The sequence below is a fragment of the Argentina silus genome, assembly GCF_951799395.1.
Source record: "Argentina silus genome assembly, chromosome: 6".
Classification (NCBI taxonomy): Eukaryota; Metazoa; Chordata; class Actinopteri; order Argentiniformes; family Argentinidae; genus Argentina; species Argentina silus.
Genome location: NC_139660.1, coordinates 6,246,975 through 6,265,164, shown reverse-complemented (window position 1 = coordinate 6,265,164; position 18,190 = coordinate 6,246,975). Strand labels below are relative to the sequence as shown.

Sequence of the window (18,190 nt, the reverse complement as noted above, 5' to 3'; positions counted from 1 at the left end):
ATTTTTCGCTGCTCTGCAGTAAGAGGAGGAAATGAGGGAGTCGTCATTGACAGATAGACAGGCAGATACACAGACACACAGATCGACAGACTGTCAGGCAGACAGGCAGGCAGGCAGTCAGGCAGTCAGGCATACACGCTGAAAGACAAACAAACAGACAGACTGTCAGGCAGACAGGCAAGCAGGCAGACAGACAGACAGACCGAAAGACAGACAGACAGACAGACAGACAGACAGACAGACAGACAGACAGACAGACAGACAGGTGACTGTTCCTACTGCCATGTGGAGTGACAGTCTCTCACAGTGATGTGTTGCAGGTCTAAGAACAGGAACATGTTACATTCGGGTCACTCATAATTAATAGGTATCGTAAGCCGATACCTATATTTAGACATTTCTGTGATCTTCAGTTGAGATGAGGAGGATAATCGAACAACCAGATGTAGACCTGGTCTAGTTTAGACAAACGGCACATTGGGTCATGGATTTCACCACAGAGCATGTTCAGTGAGGGATTCATTTGCGTGGGTTAAGAAAACAGAAATGTCTTTTTTGCTGCTCTGCAGTAAGAGGAGGAATGCACGCTGAAAGACAAACAAACAGACAGACTGACAGACACACAGACAGACAGACAGACAGATAGACAGACAGACAGACAGACAGACAGACAGACAGACAGACAGACAGACAGACAGACAGACAGACAGACAGACAGACAGACAGACAGACAGACTGACTGACTGACTGACTGACTGATTTACTGGAGCGATACCATTGTTCAGGTCCCAATCAGCACTTTACAGTCCTTTCCTGCATCTTTACTCAAAATTTCCTGACGAGATTGTGCAATATGTTAGTTTTTTAGCGACAATGTTTTTTTCCCTCAAGTTAAAGAGGAGGAAAATGGATGAAGAGGAAAATGGATAAAGAGGAAAATGGATGAAAATCTTGAAATGAATGATAGCTGCCTGAGGGAGGTGGGCTCTCAGCACACACTGACATACCCATATTTGTGGCTGAGAAGAGAAGCAGCTATTTGGGAATAAAGTGGATAGAGGACAGAGGGAAGGAGGGAAGGAGGAGAACAAAAGAGAGAGTATCCTAAGAAGGGTCTTGTTCAGGAGAGGGGGGGTGCAGACAGTCTGTGTTGGTCATTATAGGCTTTGGAAGATGGAGAAAACATACTGCAGATTTCAGCTGAAGATTCCCTCAGAGCATAGCTATGGTGGGGGTTGGGGGGGTGGGTGGGTGGGTGGGGGGGGGGGGGGGCGAGGGGTGCAAAGGGTGCGAGGGGTGTGAGGGGTGCCACCCCGAGCCCAAGACCATCTCTCATAGCACATATGGGGTTCCACCATGTGATTAAGGATGTAAGCCTGTTAATAAAATCCTTATAATACCCTGGATACTGCTGACTGTGCGCAGCGGTAGTCCATCATTTGGTCTCCTGAGTTAACCTCTCTCATCAGTCATATTGTGTTTGCAAATGTTTACTCACTGGAGAGGACTCACAGTGGCACAGGCTTCCTCACTTGACTTGACGCTTGACTTCCATTGGGCTTATTTTGAACCCAAACCTACTTACCGTTTCTCCCTCCATGTTTGGAAGTGGATGTAATGACATAAACAGTTCCATACTTTCTGTAATGACCGCAATATTTCACTATCACACCTGCTGTTAGCTGACCCAGATCTGACTCCATTTGGTTAGTTAACTATGGTGATGGTCTCCACACAGACAAGTTGTCTGTCCCGGTCCCCTGGCGCACACACACACACACACACACACACACACACACACACACACACACACACACACACACGCACACACACGCACACACACACACACACACACACACACACTCTCTCTCTCTCTCTCTCTCTCTCTCTCTCTCTCTCTCTCTCTCTCTATCTGGTCCCCAATGGTGTGTCATTCACACTGAGGACAGTGCTTTCTTTGGACAGACACCCTCATGATGGAGGCAGCTTCCACTCAACAGATCTCCAGCGTCAGCGACTGACTTAAGAAGTGTTTCAGTGCTGGGGTTAGGGTTGCTATGAGAGGTCCCCAGCACTGAGTAAAATGGCTACTGAACGGTAGGCCAAGTAGTGTAATGATAGCCGTTCTTATTTCTTTGGAACAGCGTAAGTATGAGAAAATAGAAAACTATAAAGGTGTGCAGTGCTTGTTCAGTTCCAACATAAATGCCACGTTGAAGCAATTTCCTTGAATGGGAACGACTTTCCATAAGGGCTGAGCACAAAAAGAAGGTCCTCAAAATCTCGACTCAGCAGACTACATACCGAAGGTAGTATTTTGTGAGGAAATTGAGGAAATCGACTGAGGTCAGGTCAGGTGCTGTTTGTGGAAGCGGGGATCGAATGAGGTAACGTTGGACGGCCAGAGTTTGGTCCGACCGATCGTCATTGTATATATGTAAGTGCCAGTGTATTCTGTTTCAAAGAGATTCTTGTTCATGATTTTGCTTCCAGTGAACCCCCAAACCCATAACCAAAATAATAATTGTTGTTCAAATGGAGGGACAACGGAGAATCCATTACTTTATACGGCCCTCAAGAGGAATACGGCTCAGAGACTGTAAAAGTATTCACATAAGCCCCAGGAAGAGATCTGGAAGGGACGCATATTATTCACGCATATTATAATACTTTGTTTTCCCACAGTGATTCATGCTTAGCAGTTTAGCAACAACACTTATATGATATTCCTATTGAGGACAAGAGGTTGTGGTTGGCTACTACAGGTCGTTGGTAATGTGGGAAACATTCGTGACATAGCCGAAGACTGGGGCTGAAGTGGAGTGGAGTGGAGTGGAGTGGGTAGGGAGGGGGAGTAATGAGGAGAGTGGGGTGGGGGACTGGGCTGCAGGCTGAAGTGAAGTGGATGGGTGGGGTGGGAGGGATGGGGTGTGGTGGTGTTGGAGACCGGGGGGCTGGTGATGGTGTAACTGCACGTACATGCAACCTGTGGAAAAGAGCTCTGATGGGAAAGCTGTCAGGAGTGAGGAACGGGATCCGGTGAGGATGGCAGCAGCCAAATGGAAAGTTTCTGGTCGGAAGTGTCACAGCGCCAATGCTGACGACCGCGACAGCTCCCAGCCGGAATGATGAAATGTCAGAGAGAGGGAGCGAGCGCGTAACCAAAAGACCCGTCTGTCAGACAGACACACACACACACACACACACACACACACACACACACACACACACACATACACACGTAGTATATACTCTAAATCTCCGGGACGGAGAGGCGTAGAAATCAACAGCTGTTTCTATGACAGTAATAAGAATGTCATATTTAGTGAGAGTCAGAGAAGCACTGTAGGGGTCTTTCAGGCCCCCCACTGCTAGGTTCCTCTCAAACAAGAGAGATTATAACTTGCTAATTCATTCCAGGGTCATCAGTATTAATCAGACCTGGTGATTTACTGGCTAATGGAAAAACATTCCCCCTCCTAGATGCATACAACTGCTGTACTCAGATCATAAAGCACTTTCTGAGAGCTCTCTGCTGTCATCTGTGTGGTAGTGATGCAACCATGTTTGATTTATTCCGGTTGTAGCTGAAGGGAGGAAAGAAGGATGTTGGTTTGATATATTTGCCCCTTTTGCACTAAATTTCGCATTTTTTTGTGGAATGGGCGTTGGCTCTTAAATGATTGTACCTGTTGGGTACATGAGGTGAAAGCATACAGTGTATCTCTTGAAAACAGTTACCATTTAAGTTAAGCTACATATTCACCAAACCCAAATCAAAACCCCTTAACTTCAAAAAGTCTCAGGGAAAATATGGTTGTCGTTGAAAGGGTAAAAGAAAAGGAAAAAGAGAAAGAAATATAATATTTTCCATTTGCAAAAGACATTTCGGTCGTTGGGCTTTGTTCTCTTCTACCCTCCACTATCCAAGAAATAAATGAATGAGAGAGAGAAGGGGAGATAGATTGAGATAAGAGAGAGAGAGAGAGAGAGAGGGGTACCAGAGGGGCACTTTAAGTGCCAGAGCAGCTGCAACAATTATCTATGCTTTGAACTGAGCCATCAGAAACAGAAATAGATGAAAAGCTGAGGAGTCATGATGAGAACCTCCAGAGGTGTCCCCTACCTTGGCAGGCCTCTCCCTCTCTCTCTGTCTGGGGAAGCAGGCAGGCAGCTGCCTGACCCTGCTGGAGCAGGCCGCTGGCTGGAAATGCACTCAGCACCTCATCCACTGCTCCACAGAGACACCCTCCAGCTCCAGGCTCCCGGAGAGGAATGCCGGATCGAGGTATGTTCTCTCTGGGATGATGTGCAGACTCTCAACCACCTAGCCTCTCTATTTTCAAACAGGTGCTACTCTGTTAGGGCAGTTCTGCACTGTGGTATGCCTACCTGGTGGGCTGGCTGTGCTGGTAAGACTCCACCACTACAATACCCCAAAATATTCTGTGATTCTCATATCACCATGGTTAAACGAGCTACTGTGTAAACTATAACGCAGGTTCAATTGAATTGAGCCTTCATGTGAGGAATGATGTGTAAACAGTTTCAAACAGCACTGTTTCAAACTGTTTTGGGACATAGATGTACAGATGTACTGTACAGTTGGGACATAGATGCTATGCTTCATCTTGTGGCAAGCTTGCAGCTGCACTGACTGCTGTGTCTATCTCGCCATCTCCATTTCTCGCCATACAGGATGTTGCTGACAAGTGAAGATCATGGTGGGATTTCACAACAAAGATATGCATTGCACAATGTCTTTGCAGAGCAAAGAGCAAATTTATGAATCAATAGTTAACTTTAGACCTCTCTAAGGCCATTGATATGGCTCACTTAAAATAAGACAATTCACTCTAGCTTTAACTTCTGGTCTGATGTATAGAAATCTGACAAAAATTAGTTGTCAACTAAATCAATAGTTGATTAACCAGTACTGGCTCGGGTACATCCCTCATCAAAATCTGACTAACTGTCACACTTTACTTTATGTCATCCCTAGGCCTCTATGTGTAGCGGTAACTCTCTATTTACCATGGAAACAACATTGGATCAATAATTAATAATAATTCATTCATAGGTGCAACTTTATATCAATAATTGTAAAGTGACAGTAATGGTTTAAAAACATGTTACTAAAGTAAACAGGAGACAGATGGCAATGAGAGAGAGAGAGAGAGAGAGAGAGGGAGAGAGAGAGAGAGAGAGAGAGAAAGAGAGACAGAGAGAGAGATAGAGAGAGAGAGAGATAGAGAGAGAGAGAGAGATAATGATTACAGAATGATTACATGCACAGGCTCAAATACAGAGCTAAACTAAACAGGAGACAGATGGCAATGAAACACAGAGAGAGAGAGAGAGAGAGAGAGAGATAGAGAGAGAGAGAGAGAGAGACAGAGATAGAGAGAGATGGAGAGAGAGATAGAGAGAGAGAGAGACAGAGAGAGATAGAGAGAGAGAGAGATAGAGAGAGAGAGAGAGAGAGAGAGAGAGAGAGAGAGAGAGAGAGAGATAGAGAGAGAGATAATGATGACATAATGATTACATACACAGGCCCAAATGGTCTCTCCAAAAAAGAAACAGAAACATACAGAGCTATTACTGGCATCAAGCTGAAATACTGTTGCTTACTACTCGTTCTTCCCTGTGCCCCCTCTGGAGATGGCAGTCCACATGCTGGGCTTCTGAGTTCTGAGTGATCACGTGACCAGCAGGGATTGAACCAGGGTTTTCCACTCGCCAAACCCAAAACGTCTCCATTAGACCTAGAGGACATCCTCAAGATGTTACTCATCATACGAGTGTGGCTACACCCACTTTCCCAGATGAAGGGGTCCCCTCCAATCGCCGCGATGCCATCCATGACTTTAACACATTCCCTTTCCCACTGTGGCTGGAGAGACGTCTCACATAGCTCCATGATGTGGCTGGATTTGTATACTCCATACGCACGCATGCATGCACACAAGCACACACACACACACACACACACACACACACACACACGCACACACACACACACACACACACACACACACACACACACACACACACACACACACACACACACACACAGACACACACACTGGAAACTAGAGAGCTTGTGAGACCAGCTGATGCTGTAATGTAATATGGGCTGAGTGTATTGTTCCTGCTGGTCTCCTGGGCTGGCTCTGATGAGGTATGACGATGGCACGCAACTTTAAAATTAACGGGGGGAAAAACCTCCTCATGTTCTGTAAGCCTCCCCCCTGAAATTTATGGAGTCTTCACACATGTCTAGAAGACAGACTTGTTTTGACATCTGTCTCTACCGGGAGAAAAATGGGCCTGGCAGAATCCCTCGGATCCAAATGAAGAATAAAGTAAACGTTGGGGGTTTAATGCACTCCCGATCTGAATTGAATGTAAACCACATCATGTCATCCTGTCATGTCAGTGCATTATCCCCACAGACAGCCTGCTGTTAATTTGGATTTACTTTGTGCCAGAGTCAGAGAGCAGCCAGCCCCAGCTTCAGCCAGTCAGCCCCAGCCTGCTTGCTCCATCCTCTACTGGAGTCCGGAGGTGTTTAAGGCCCCTGTGGGCTCTGCAGTGGGATCCATGGCTGAGGGGCTGTGTGTATGTGTGTGTGTTTTGGAGGGGGGTCTTAACGTGGCGTAGTCGGCGTTTGGGAAGCATCCACCAGGAAGGAGAGAGAAGGGGGGGGTGGGGTGGGGGGTGGAGTTGCGGGTTCTCGGCAGCTGTGACTGTCAGCTGACCCTCTGAGCAGCAGACTGAAACAGTCTTAACTCCCCTCCATGGGCCACTTTGCAATCCACTGCTTCCTATTTTATACATGGGCTTTGTGCAACAGCCACCTCCACGGCCAAGTCTCTGCTGCCTTCTAATTCTTAAAAAAGAAGATGGATGACACGATCCTATTCTGTCTGGTTTTATGGACTTACCAGACACTTTTAGTTTGTTCCTCAAGGAAAAGTGACAGTTGGGACTTCACGGTTCTCATGTTTTTGGGAGTTGGGAGAAAAACTAATATTTTTGAGTCATGCCTGCCAAATGTTGCTTAGAGATGACAAAGTTCTGTCTTCCTATGCTTTTTGAAGATACTTTTTATGTTGAAAATGAGGGCCTTTTGATTCAACTTTTTGAAAGTGACAAATGTATTCAACGGTCGCATCATTCAGTCTGTCTAATACGTGACAGTCTGTGTTTGCCTTTGAATTATGTTCTATGCCCGCCAGGCCTTGTGTTCACAGTCAACGATCAATCATTCTATTGTTACAAACTCTAATCACACTCTTTCCATCCCAAATAATAGATCAACAACAGAATCAACATAAACCATCAGCCGCATCATGAAACCATCAGAAAAGACAACTCTGGCCACCCTGGGTCTGTCTCGTACTGTGGCTTCAGATGATGAATTCCTCCCTCCTCCTCCCCATCACTCCACACTTCCTTTTCTCCCCTGTGTTATGCTGGGCCCAGTAGACAGCAGCCTGGAGAACAAGCTGCATTGTGTCTGGATATGATCATGGTTGAGGAGAGGAAAACGCAGGAATGCAGCGGAGTCTGATTTGTCTTGCAGGTGTGAGGTGAGGACAGGTCCAGCAGAGCTGCGGCAGAGATGGAGGTGAGGACAGGTCCTGTTGAGCTGCAGCAGGGGACAGGTCCTGCAGGGCTGCAGCAGAGGTGGAGGTGTGGACATCCTGCAGAGCTGCAACAGAGATGGAGGTGAGGAGGATGAGGGTCAAGAGGAGCCTAAATGATGTTTTAGTCACTACACCTTCCATCCTGTCCCATTCTATCTGTATGGTGGTTCTATCTGTATGGAGGTTCTATCTGTATGGAGGTTCTATCTGTATGGAGGTTCTATCTGTATGGTGGTTCTATCTGTATGGAGGTTCTATCTGTATGGAGGTTCTATCTGTATGGAGGTTCTATCTGTATGGTGGTTCTATCTGTATGGAGGTTCTATCTGTATGGTGGTTCTATCTGTATGGAGGTTCTATCTGTATGGAGGTTCTATCTGTATGGAGGTTCTATCTGTATGGAGGTTCTATCTGTATGGTGGTTCTATCTGTATGGTGGTTCTATCTGTATGGAGGTTCTATCTGTATGGTGGTTCTATCTGTATGGAGGTTCTATCTGTATGGTGGTTCTATCTGTATGGTGGTTCTATCTGTATGGTGGTTCTATCTGTATGGAGGTTCTATCTGTATGGAGGTTCTATCTGTATGGTGGTTCTATCTGTATGGAGGTTCTATCTGTATGGAGGTTCTATCTGTATGGAGGTTCTATCTGTATGGTAAACAAAATCACCTGGATCAGAAAGGATGCATCCGCTGTAATCTAAACCCTTAAAATGAGATGACACACCGAATAAACATCTTAACAGGACAAGGATTAAATAAGAAAACATAAGCTTGTAACCTCACTTAACTGCAATTTACAGTACAGTGGCGAATCTCGGTGCGTTGGTGAGTGCTGGAGAGAACAATGTGAAAAAACAATATCGAGCCAGCAATATCGAGCCCTAACCCTAACCCTAACCCTAACCCTAGCCCTAACCCTAACCCTAACCCTAACCCAGTACTGTTTAGGTCAGCCCTGTAGTGTGTAAAGACCCTTACTGTTGACATACATGTTTATGCTTCTGTCAGATTACAGAACTAATGTATCAACACATACCTCCACATTTCAGCAATAACAATTCTAAATATGGGAAAACATGTGTGCCGTAGACAACACTGAAAAAGGCCATGTGAGCGTGGAAAGAGCAACGTTGAGAGGCCCAGCACTAAGATGGAGGAGATAGGGATAGGGGGAGGAGCATCTTCAACAGCACTGATATACAGCCAATAACTTTGCTTTTTCATCCAGTGAAATCCAACTCCCAGACACTTTACTCTCCAAAGAATGTTTCCTAAGAGTTTAATTCCTGCCTCTGATTGCTCAGTGGAAAGGGTGTATCAATTTTTCACCATATGTGCGTTTTTAAAAAAAATAATGAATGGAGGTGAAGAGTCTCAGGTTGACACGGGAAAGAAACCAGACGTTGCTGTCATGTGATGTACTGCTCAACCCGAACCCAAACAAATACACGTGCACCAGAGTTGAACCCTAATCAATGCGCTCTGGGAGGACACACTATTCTTTCCAGAAAGCGAGTGAACTCGGTACAGGAGAGTTCAGCGAAGGGTTCAGTTTCCTGTTGAATCCCCAATATGTCAAGGTTGTGTCTGGCTGAACAAATGAGCGACAAAATACTCACCCCAAGTACTGAACATACAGTAGCTCACTGTATCTAAAGGTTGTTATTACTTGCGCCCCATGGGTGACTTAGATCATGTTCAACTGCACCTGTTGAGCCTTGAGGTGGAGGAAAAACAAGAGAGGTAAAAGCTATACATGATGGGAGTAAGGCATGGTCTTCATGGATAGAGCAGGTACTGATTACTGTAAGCTGTTATTTAGTTGGTGCTCCGGCTGTACACTGTAGTGTAGGTAATGAAAACCACATTGGCTGGAAACGAATCCGTCCCACTGTCCAGGGTTGACCAATGAGTTAGGAGACTTCTGAGGGTGGTTGTTGCTGGGATGAAGACAGTGTTTTGGGAAACAAGATTAGGCTAGTGATGGATGAGTTTGGGCCTCGCTTCTCTTTTCTTTTTCTAAAAAAAAAAAAATTGTTTAGAGCCCAAGTAATTGTGACTCAGCCACAGTCTGGGCCTTTACATTTTTCCACTTTATTGATGCGGCAGACATCTTGCCAAGACAGTGTTTTGGAACGTTGCCTGTCATGATGTCAAAGCCACCTCATAGCCTCTGTCTGCCCACTTCACAGCATTGCATTGTGGGTGACGGGGAACAGGAGGAATGCTAATTCAGAGCCCTGCCTTGTTATACAGGGTGTTCATAGAACAGTGGGCTGAGTTGTTCTAATTGCTTTAAACGCCTTTCGTGTGAAGTTGTGAAATTTCAATGCTAGAGTCCAAGAGTCAGGCAGCATTGCGTAACAGCTAATATAAATCTAAACAGGACATGCATTGAAATGAGATAATTTGGGTTTTGCAAATCACTTTCCAAACCAGATGTTTCAGTTACACTTTGTTTTACAAATCATGTTGTAAAGATAGTGTTATTAGTGTTACATAAAAATTACATGTAGACAATCAATACCTAGTTATTACAATTTCCTTTCTTTGGAATTTCCTCAACCAATCACCACCGCGACTACAGGACACACAGTACATTCTTAGTAGATACCAGCTGAACCTAAAGTGTTACCAGTATTTCTACACCGAAACAGATATTTCTCTAGGTTCTGTAGCAAACCAGCAAGGAGTTTGTATAAGCGTAACACCAGTCACATCCTTTCCTTTAATATCATTTTATTGCTGTATAATAAAAGTGTCCTCTCAGCACTTCAGGAGAAAAGAGGACATTGACTTCCCTTTATTTAACTGAGTCAGCACCAACTGGTGACATCAAGTCTTTGCTCTGCTGACAGCTTTAGGTCCGGCCAAAGCCTGTAGAGGCTACTGAAATGCGTCAAAGCTGGTTTGATGGGCAGACACAACTTCTCTCTAAATGCCCTTTCACCCTTTATTCATGAATCATAAATGTCACAACTGTCCTCTAACACAGTCAACACGTGAAACATAGAAATACCTATCTATCATTATAAAAACCCATAGCTGCAGGCCATAAGAACACAGCAGGGTGCTGGTCTGGCTACAGTGACTACCTAATACTTTCCATACATGTGTTTTCCTTCCCATGTATAGAGTTACGAAAAGCATTTTGCTTTTTGCTGAGGTCCAGTGAAGTTAAATGTCCTGACAGACAGCAGTAGCATTCTGTCTCCCTGGTCACAGCACGTATCCCACAGCAACGTAGCTCCCTGTAGCCGTGCAGCGCTGCAGACTACTGTACCTGTGCCACTAGCCAAGACAATAGAACAAGGAGCCACTGTTTTGTGTTGCACAACTAGACTACACAGTAACTCACGTCACTTATTGCCCGAATTAGAACTATTAGGATAAGTAGAGATGGAAACCAACTGAATAAAAGCTGAGCAAACACAGATCATAAGAAGCACTTTATGGATAACTGACATATTTGTGGCTTGCATTAAAATATGAGTTTGAAATCTGTCTGGATACAGTTGGAAATATAACGTCTTTTTTGGGTATTTATGATTAATTGGAATTTTTGTTTTGAATAAAGGTCTGACCTTTATCCGCAAACACTTTATAAAAGCTGTCAGCTAAAGCAGACTTACTGCGGCTTTTATATGGATTATAGCCTTTATGAAGTGTTACCTGTTCAATGTTTCAATCAGACTGATGTCATCTCCCCCTCCAGTTCATGAGAAAGCTACATCAAAGTTGAACACTCGACAGAGCAACCATTTACTTATGGTACAATGGACTTTCCATGTATGGTATGGATAAAAGCTTACAGTAGGCTATACAGTAAATGTTTGTTTGTAAATGTAATTTCATAATAGCCTCTGAGTAACTGCACTCTTCTAACTGGGTTCTTCAGCTTTCCCTGAATGTGAATAATAGAAGAAGCAAATACAGTGCCCGTATACCTGAGAGCAGAACTCTGGCTTCTACCACCTCCTTCAATGTCTGAAATCCAACAGGAATAATAACCTAATGGTATAATTAGGCATTGAGAAAATTGTTTTAAACTATTTGCTCACCACACAATAAAATGCAATTCACAACATTTGGCACACGTTGAAGTGAAACTTCCATTGCTCTGTGTGTGTCTATCCTGAGTTAGATGTGTTGTTCTCATTTGTTTTGAATTCACTGGTCGGACAGGGGATAATATCCTATGGTACTGGATTCTAATACTGGTCCCAGTCATAATGAATAAGATCAGAATTCATGAAATGTCTTTAAGAGTTTGAGTTATTTTGGCTTTAGGGTTTAGGGTTACATTTGGTGCCAGAGGAAAATGAAAACAACATTTGCAACTGTTGCATGATGTATTTTACCTCAAATCGCATAGTAGTCCACCAATGTGGCACACAAATAGAATTGTAGCCTATAAATCATTCCTAGCAAGTGTGCTAGATGCAAATTAGCATAATTAGGCCAGTGTAGCCTACATGAGATCAGGGACACATCTGGCCCACGTTCAATTGAACCTATTGAACATCTTCTCAAGTCTAATTCCCTGGCCAGTAACCTACTGGCTTCAAGCGTCGACGACCCACTGTTCTACTGAACGTGGATGTCATGTTCGGGCGACTGTATTTCGGGGCCTGTGTGTTATTGCGGACATTTTCACATAACGGATAGCCAATTCTACGATGCGCACTGGATAGGAAAGGGAATAACGTTTAGGGCGAATTCGCGAAATTCTTTCGCTTCTATTTATGGCTAGTGGGAATGAAGAAGAGGGGAGTGCGGGTAGCGTTTCGTGGAAGCTCATAGGCCCAGCCTCGGAGCTTTCCAAGAAGAAGTGCCGTCTGATGTACTCCTCTCTCGGCTACGACTCTGATGTATGTCTCTTCTACGTTAAAGGGGAATTCTATGCCATGGATGCTCGCTGCTCGCACTCCGGTGCGTATCTAGCTTCTACAATGATTTCGCTTTGATTACCATACGACAAAAAATGCCCGGTACTCGAAAAGCAAGACGCTGGTTTTGAACAAAATAATTACATCGCGGCTGCTGCATCAGTGAAATAATTATATCGAAGAACGCATTGATAACGGTTGAGTTGATCCAAAATGCTTACTAGACAAAACAAGGAAACTGCGCGCAGAGAACCATGTCAGCACTTGTATCTAGGCATGATTGTTATGACTCTATTGTATTATTGCCTTCCTCTCTGTATCTGATATAATATATACATATATATGGCTGAGTTGTGCAGTCCAATCTCTTTTGACTTATCGCGGTCATAACATCATCAAACCAGACATTACGTTCAGATCACATTATTAGATTTTACAGGAAGATGTCATTTATGTACATTTCCTGTATCTGACAGGGGGTCCACTCTGTGATGGAGACATTGAGGAGGCGGACGGGATCCTGAAGGTCTTCTGTCCTTGGCACGACTATGACTTCAGCCTCCAAACAGGGAAATCGCAGACAGGTTTACAGGTAAATACACCACCTACAGGTGAATTATCACACTGACATGCCGGTGAAAATGAACCCCCTATTGAAATTCTGGAAAGTGCACCCATCTCTCTCCCTGTCTCATCATCTGGTATGACTAAACAGAAAAAAACAACCATTGTTGATTGGCAATACAGTTTTTATCGGCAATACAGTTTATATTTCTAAAGGCATTCTACACGATCAGTGCTTAATTCAAGGAGTGATATAATTCAGCTTTTCCTATGCCCTCCAGGAGGGTGTGTGACCTCCTAACACACCTCACGTTTTCCATTAACTCCCCGCCACCCCTTCAAGTCACTCAATCTCTGGTAAAACAATATGTTTGTTTGGCTGACCGTTATAATTAAATCCATGAAAAATAAACAAAGATTGAATTGCCACTGAGTGATGTTGTGCTTTGTAAATCTGTTTTCGCATAAAGCAAACCCCATTGGGGAGTGGTCCAGTGTCCAACGTAAACATTGCTGTCAAATGAGGGGTTTGGGGGTTTGAACTGCACACATTGGTTTGAGTGGTTGTCTGTTACCTTTTGAAACCCAATTTGCTCTCTCTTGGTGTGTCCTTGTGTTGACTTGCTCGACACTTGAAATGTGTATTGTTAATCAGTGCAATGTGTCTGAAACATGATAATGGTACACTAAAGCAACTGACAGCAGAAATTAGTATTTTGACATATCGTGTCCCTGGTGTGCTCTCCGATTATTACAAAAGTGAAATGCAAGGTGCATTCTCTTTTCCCAGCTGTCACATAACTCTTTGTTTGATATGTTTGTCTGTTTTAGCAACAAGTGTACGAGGTCAAACTGGAGGATGGCAGCGTGTATGTGAAGCACGCAAGCCCTCTCTCCTTACAGCCCTTCCCATCAGTCCAGAAGAGCTCAGCGGCTGTCTGAACCTGTAGTTGGTGCCAGGTTTTGTGCATATGGAAACGCCTGTAGCAATCCTGGCTATTTTTAAGATTTATTCTACAAACTGAAGCAACCTGAGACATTCCTAACCCTTGTCTGTGATTATCTCAGCCCTTCTCCACTCAGATCTGGCAATGTTGCACCCCTGCCATTGTCAAGAGGATCGTCTGAGTGAAGGGGATATGACATCATCTTTTTGTTTTAGTTTTTTTTTCTCTCCAACACTGGGACTTGAGCCATCACTGTCTGGCAGTGAAACAGAGAGGAGGTTCAAGGTTTGGTGCGGATCTTGATAACCGATCAGACATTCAACAGACACTTAACTATTAGCCACTGTACAACTTAAATACATTTTATTTTCCTCAAATCGATATCTTACAGAACCAGTCAGTACGTGTAACTGGCTCTGAAGGATCCTGTGAAGGTTTATATATTGTCTTTTCAGTTATTATTCCGATATTTAAATATTTAGACTCTCACTTTTTAAGGACTCCTGGAAATATGGAGCGTTTAAATGGAAAACAGTCAACAGTGAGGAGAGATACTCTTTCACAATACTCTTTCACACCTTCACACCTTCACAATGCATTACTGGCATGGTGATATTTTGCTCTAAATTGAGGTCCAAAGCAGGGTCTCACATAAATGGCTGATATAGCTGCTCTTCCTGCCTCCTCTCCCCAAGCCAATGCCACGGGATGTTTAGCTTATCATTATTTCACCACAACTATTTAAATGTAACTGTAACGACAGTCTGAGTTCTAGTGGCCAGTATCTGACCTCACAAAAGTGTCCATCACAAACTGTAGTAGTCTACTTCATCCTCAATGCATTTGTTCATCCCAGGCTTACTTTTCTCTCCTAAAGAAAGTGACCTGAGGCTACGAACAGTTGAAGTTACCAAATCTATTCATTTCTGCTGAGTTGCTAAGTTTTGAACGAACTTGTGTGATTCCTGCAGTGACATCATTAATATAAATATAGAAATCTCAGCATAGCTCTGACCTTCACCTCAATTGGTGCTGCCATACCATTTTAATACCTTACTGAGATCCAAGGGGACACACATGAAGGGCACTGTAATTATTACTGGTTTGGGTCCAATTATACTGTGTGTTTAGAAAGCCCCTGTCAGCATGTCCCCCTTGTTTGATGCCCAGACATCCTCTTCTTCCTTCACTGAAGCTGGCAATATGAACGCTGGTTGGCCAACAGGGCTTCACTGGAGGTTCAGGACTTGAAATGCAGCGTTCACTCAAAGACAAATGCATTAGTGTTGCTGCTTCAGTGTTTTTTCTCTTGTTTTCTTCAAAATCGTGACTGGCAAAAGCATTCAGTGCATATTACCCACTACATTTTCTCACCCCGACATGTAGTGTAAGCCAAGAAAGTGTCAGAGAAAGTGTGGCTCATCATTCTTGTTTTTCTTCCTCACAGCCTCCCCTGTTGTGCGACTTATTACCCTAATATTTCCATTGGCTGATGTGTCTGCTGTGTGAACAAGGGGTGGTGGGGCTTTGCCTGGGGTAGTATGAATTTATGATTCATTACCTGAGGGATAATGGACACAGATGATTGAGATGCAGCCATTGTGTGTTGCTTGGTAGAACAATCACTGTTTTACTGGGTCCGCCATGTTCGCGCCAGGAGTGGCTTGGTTTCCACATCTTGTGGATCCCAGACGTTTCCAAATAATCTGTTGTTTATGGTGTTGGATTACATTCACAGCCTGTTTGTCTTTAGTCACGAGGGGACCCATGATTGATGTCAACACTTTGCAATGTATTACCTAATCTTTATCTCTCTCGTATGCAAAACACTCTCATTGTCTGCTATTTGGTTTTATGTGACTTTTGGAAAATATATTGTATATACCTGTCATCAAATTGCCTGTGATGTATTCTTAGCACATATTATTCATTCCTGCCACCTTTGTTGTGAGTTGTGTGTCATGGTTTCTGATCTTATGAATTATGCAAACCCAGGTTTCCCTTTATCGTATGTTTTATTTGATTTTAATTTCATGGTAAGTCACATGTTTCAGTACTACAGTACAATGGAATCCGTCCTTTTATCAATGACTTTGAAAAATAAAATAATAACATTTACAGATTTCTGAGTTTCCAGAGTGATCATTACTAATACACATGTACCACATCAGGACATAATATCACCCAAAAAGTATACAGCAAAGGTTTATTTACAATTCCTCATACATTTAGTGAATTCCATACAATACAATACACAATTTACACATAAAAAGGGCAGTGATGCCATGCAATACATAATGATTTACAGAGAATTCTCCGGATTTGATTTATGTAATACGTTTACGGGGGCTCAGGACACCTTCCAGAGCACAGTGGCAACTATACAACTCTCTTTATAGTCCAGACAATGCTGGAAAGATCCAAGGGTGACCTTACCAGAGGATATTCCAGAATAAGTTACAGTCTCCCTGAGACCAGCCAGACATTACAGGAGAGGACAGATGTATGAATGTACTCATGCTAATGGCGCAGTCACACTTCAACAACCAACATAGGGCTAAGTCAGATTCCTGTGTAGTGTATTTGTCATTTGCCTAGATCAGGCCTACATCAAGATTCCACAGGATGAGTCTGAATACAAGATGTGGAAGTATTACAGGCAACCATGTGGATATTTTGTGACGGGGTTTTATATTAGTAATCACTTTTATAATATGTTTATCATGCATATTAATTTGCTTTGAAATCATTGGAACCTGATAAGTTTGTGAAATTATTCTTTCCTTTTTTGGCAGGAACAAAATACCCCCCCTCAGCTTGTCAATGCACTCATACGCTTAAACTGCATGCTTCCATATGTGACCACTTTTAAAGTGAAGATAAAGTCATGGACTGGACTGTGGAGCCAAAGACCACTTTTATTTTCCTCTTCTTTTTTTTAACTTAAAACAGATCCTTCTAGTTATTCAAATCCATCACAAGATAATCTCACTCCGCCCCCCTCATCTCTCTCTCTCATCCCTCTTTCTTTGGTGTAACATTTCCTCCAGTTGCCCCACAGCTGTTTGGCACCTCTGCCTCACACAATATTGTGGTAAATGGGACTTATCTCCTCCACACACTGAGTCAATTATCATCATCTTTCTCACAGCTTGGATGCAAAATCTGCTCAAAAAATATGTTTGTTTTGATCTGGTCTGCTAGACTGTCCACTCAACCGTCCACTCAAGGAGTGCCAAACAGCCCTGTGATTGGAGAGGTCATTGATAATGATTAGGGAACCAGGAACCATCATTTCCAGATGTCTTGTTCTTAAAAGTGGCATCCCAAAGGGAATGTATTCTGCTTTTGTTTACAATAGATTATGGAGTAAGATTTATATCTATTTGATCTCAAAATGCTCTACATGTGTTCCATGATCTGTTTTATTCCAAATATTTGGCTTATGCTACCAACAGGACAGCATTCTGGAAATGAACTTGTTTGGCTGTTTATTAAAGCCTTGGTCAAACTCTTCAATGTACCCTCAAGGGTACATGTAATTTATTTCCTAATTAACGACGGCCTGATGATTACTTGCCAGCCTTGCTTGCTTCCTCCAGGGACCACAAGCGCTCATTTGGGTTAGTATTAGTTCAGCTCCATGAGTTCCCCACTGGTCTGTAGGGACCCTTCACCACCCACTAGGAAGATAAACAAGTTCGGAACTATTATCAATGGGGAAGTTTCCTCCAATTACTGAGTCCAATTAAACGGTCCTCTCTGAACGTCTTCCCACTTGTCTCGGTAATGCCAAAGCACTAGAGAGCATCTCAAACTTACATTCAGTCAGTGAAAGATGGCATATTCATAATTGGTTCCTTCGATGGGATTGTTTAGATAAGATTCATTGAGCCAGACTTTATTTGACCACTGGGAAATAGATTTGTTGAGAAATTGGTCTAATCATACTCGATTAGGGGTGTGTCTGTAAATTAAGTATTTGCAGTAAACAGTTCTTGGGAAGATGCAATTTGTTTATTAGAAATAGTTGAGAATTGTCCCTCTGGAATAGGACTATGCTCTCTGAAGATGAACATGTTATTATCAATCATTGCTATTCACTGTAATTCAAAATGCAAATTAATTCTGTACA

General features: G+C 43.3%; 1 protein-coding gene across 1 annotated transcript; it reads left to right on the top strand.

The window, feature by feature from the left end:
* The first annotated feature begins 12,270 nt into the window (after positions 1-12,270).
* LOC310805596 (Rieske domain-containing protein) lies at positions 12,271-18,190 on the top strand. The gene is made up of 3 exons (XM_083671350.1): positions 12,271-12,587; positions 13,021-13,136; positions 13,940-18,190. Exons 1-3 carry the CDS (start codon positions 12,401-12,403, stop codon positions 14,048-14,050), a joined length of 414 nt encoding a protein of 137 aa, XP_083527476.1. The 5' UTR covers positions 12,271-12,400; the 3' UTR covers positions 14,051-18,190.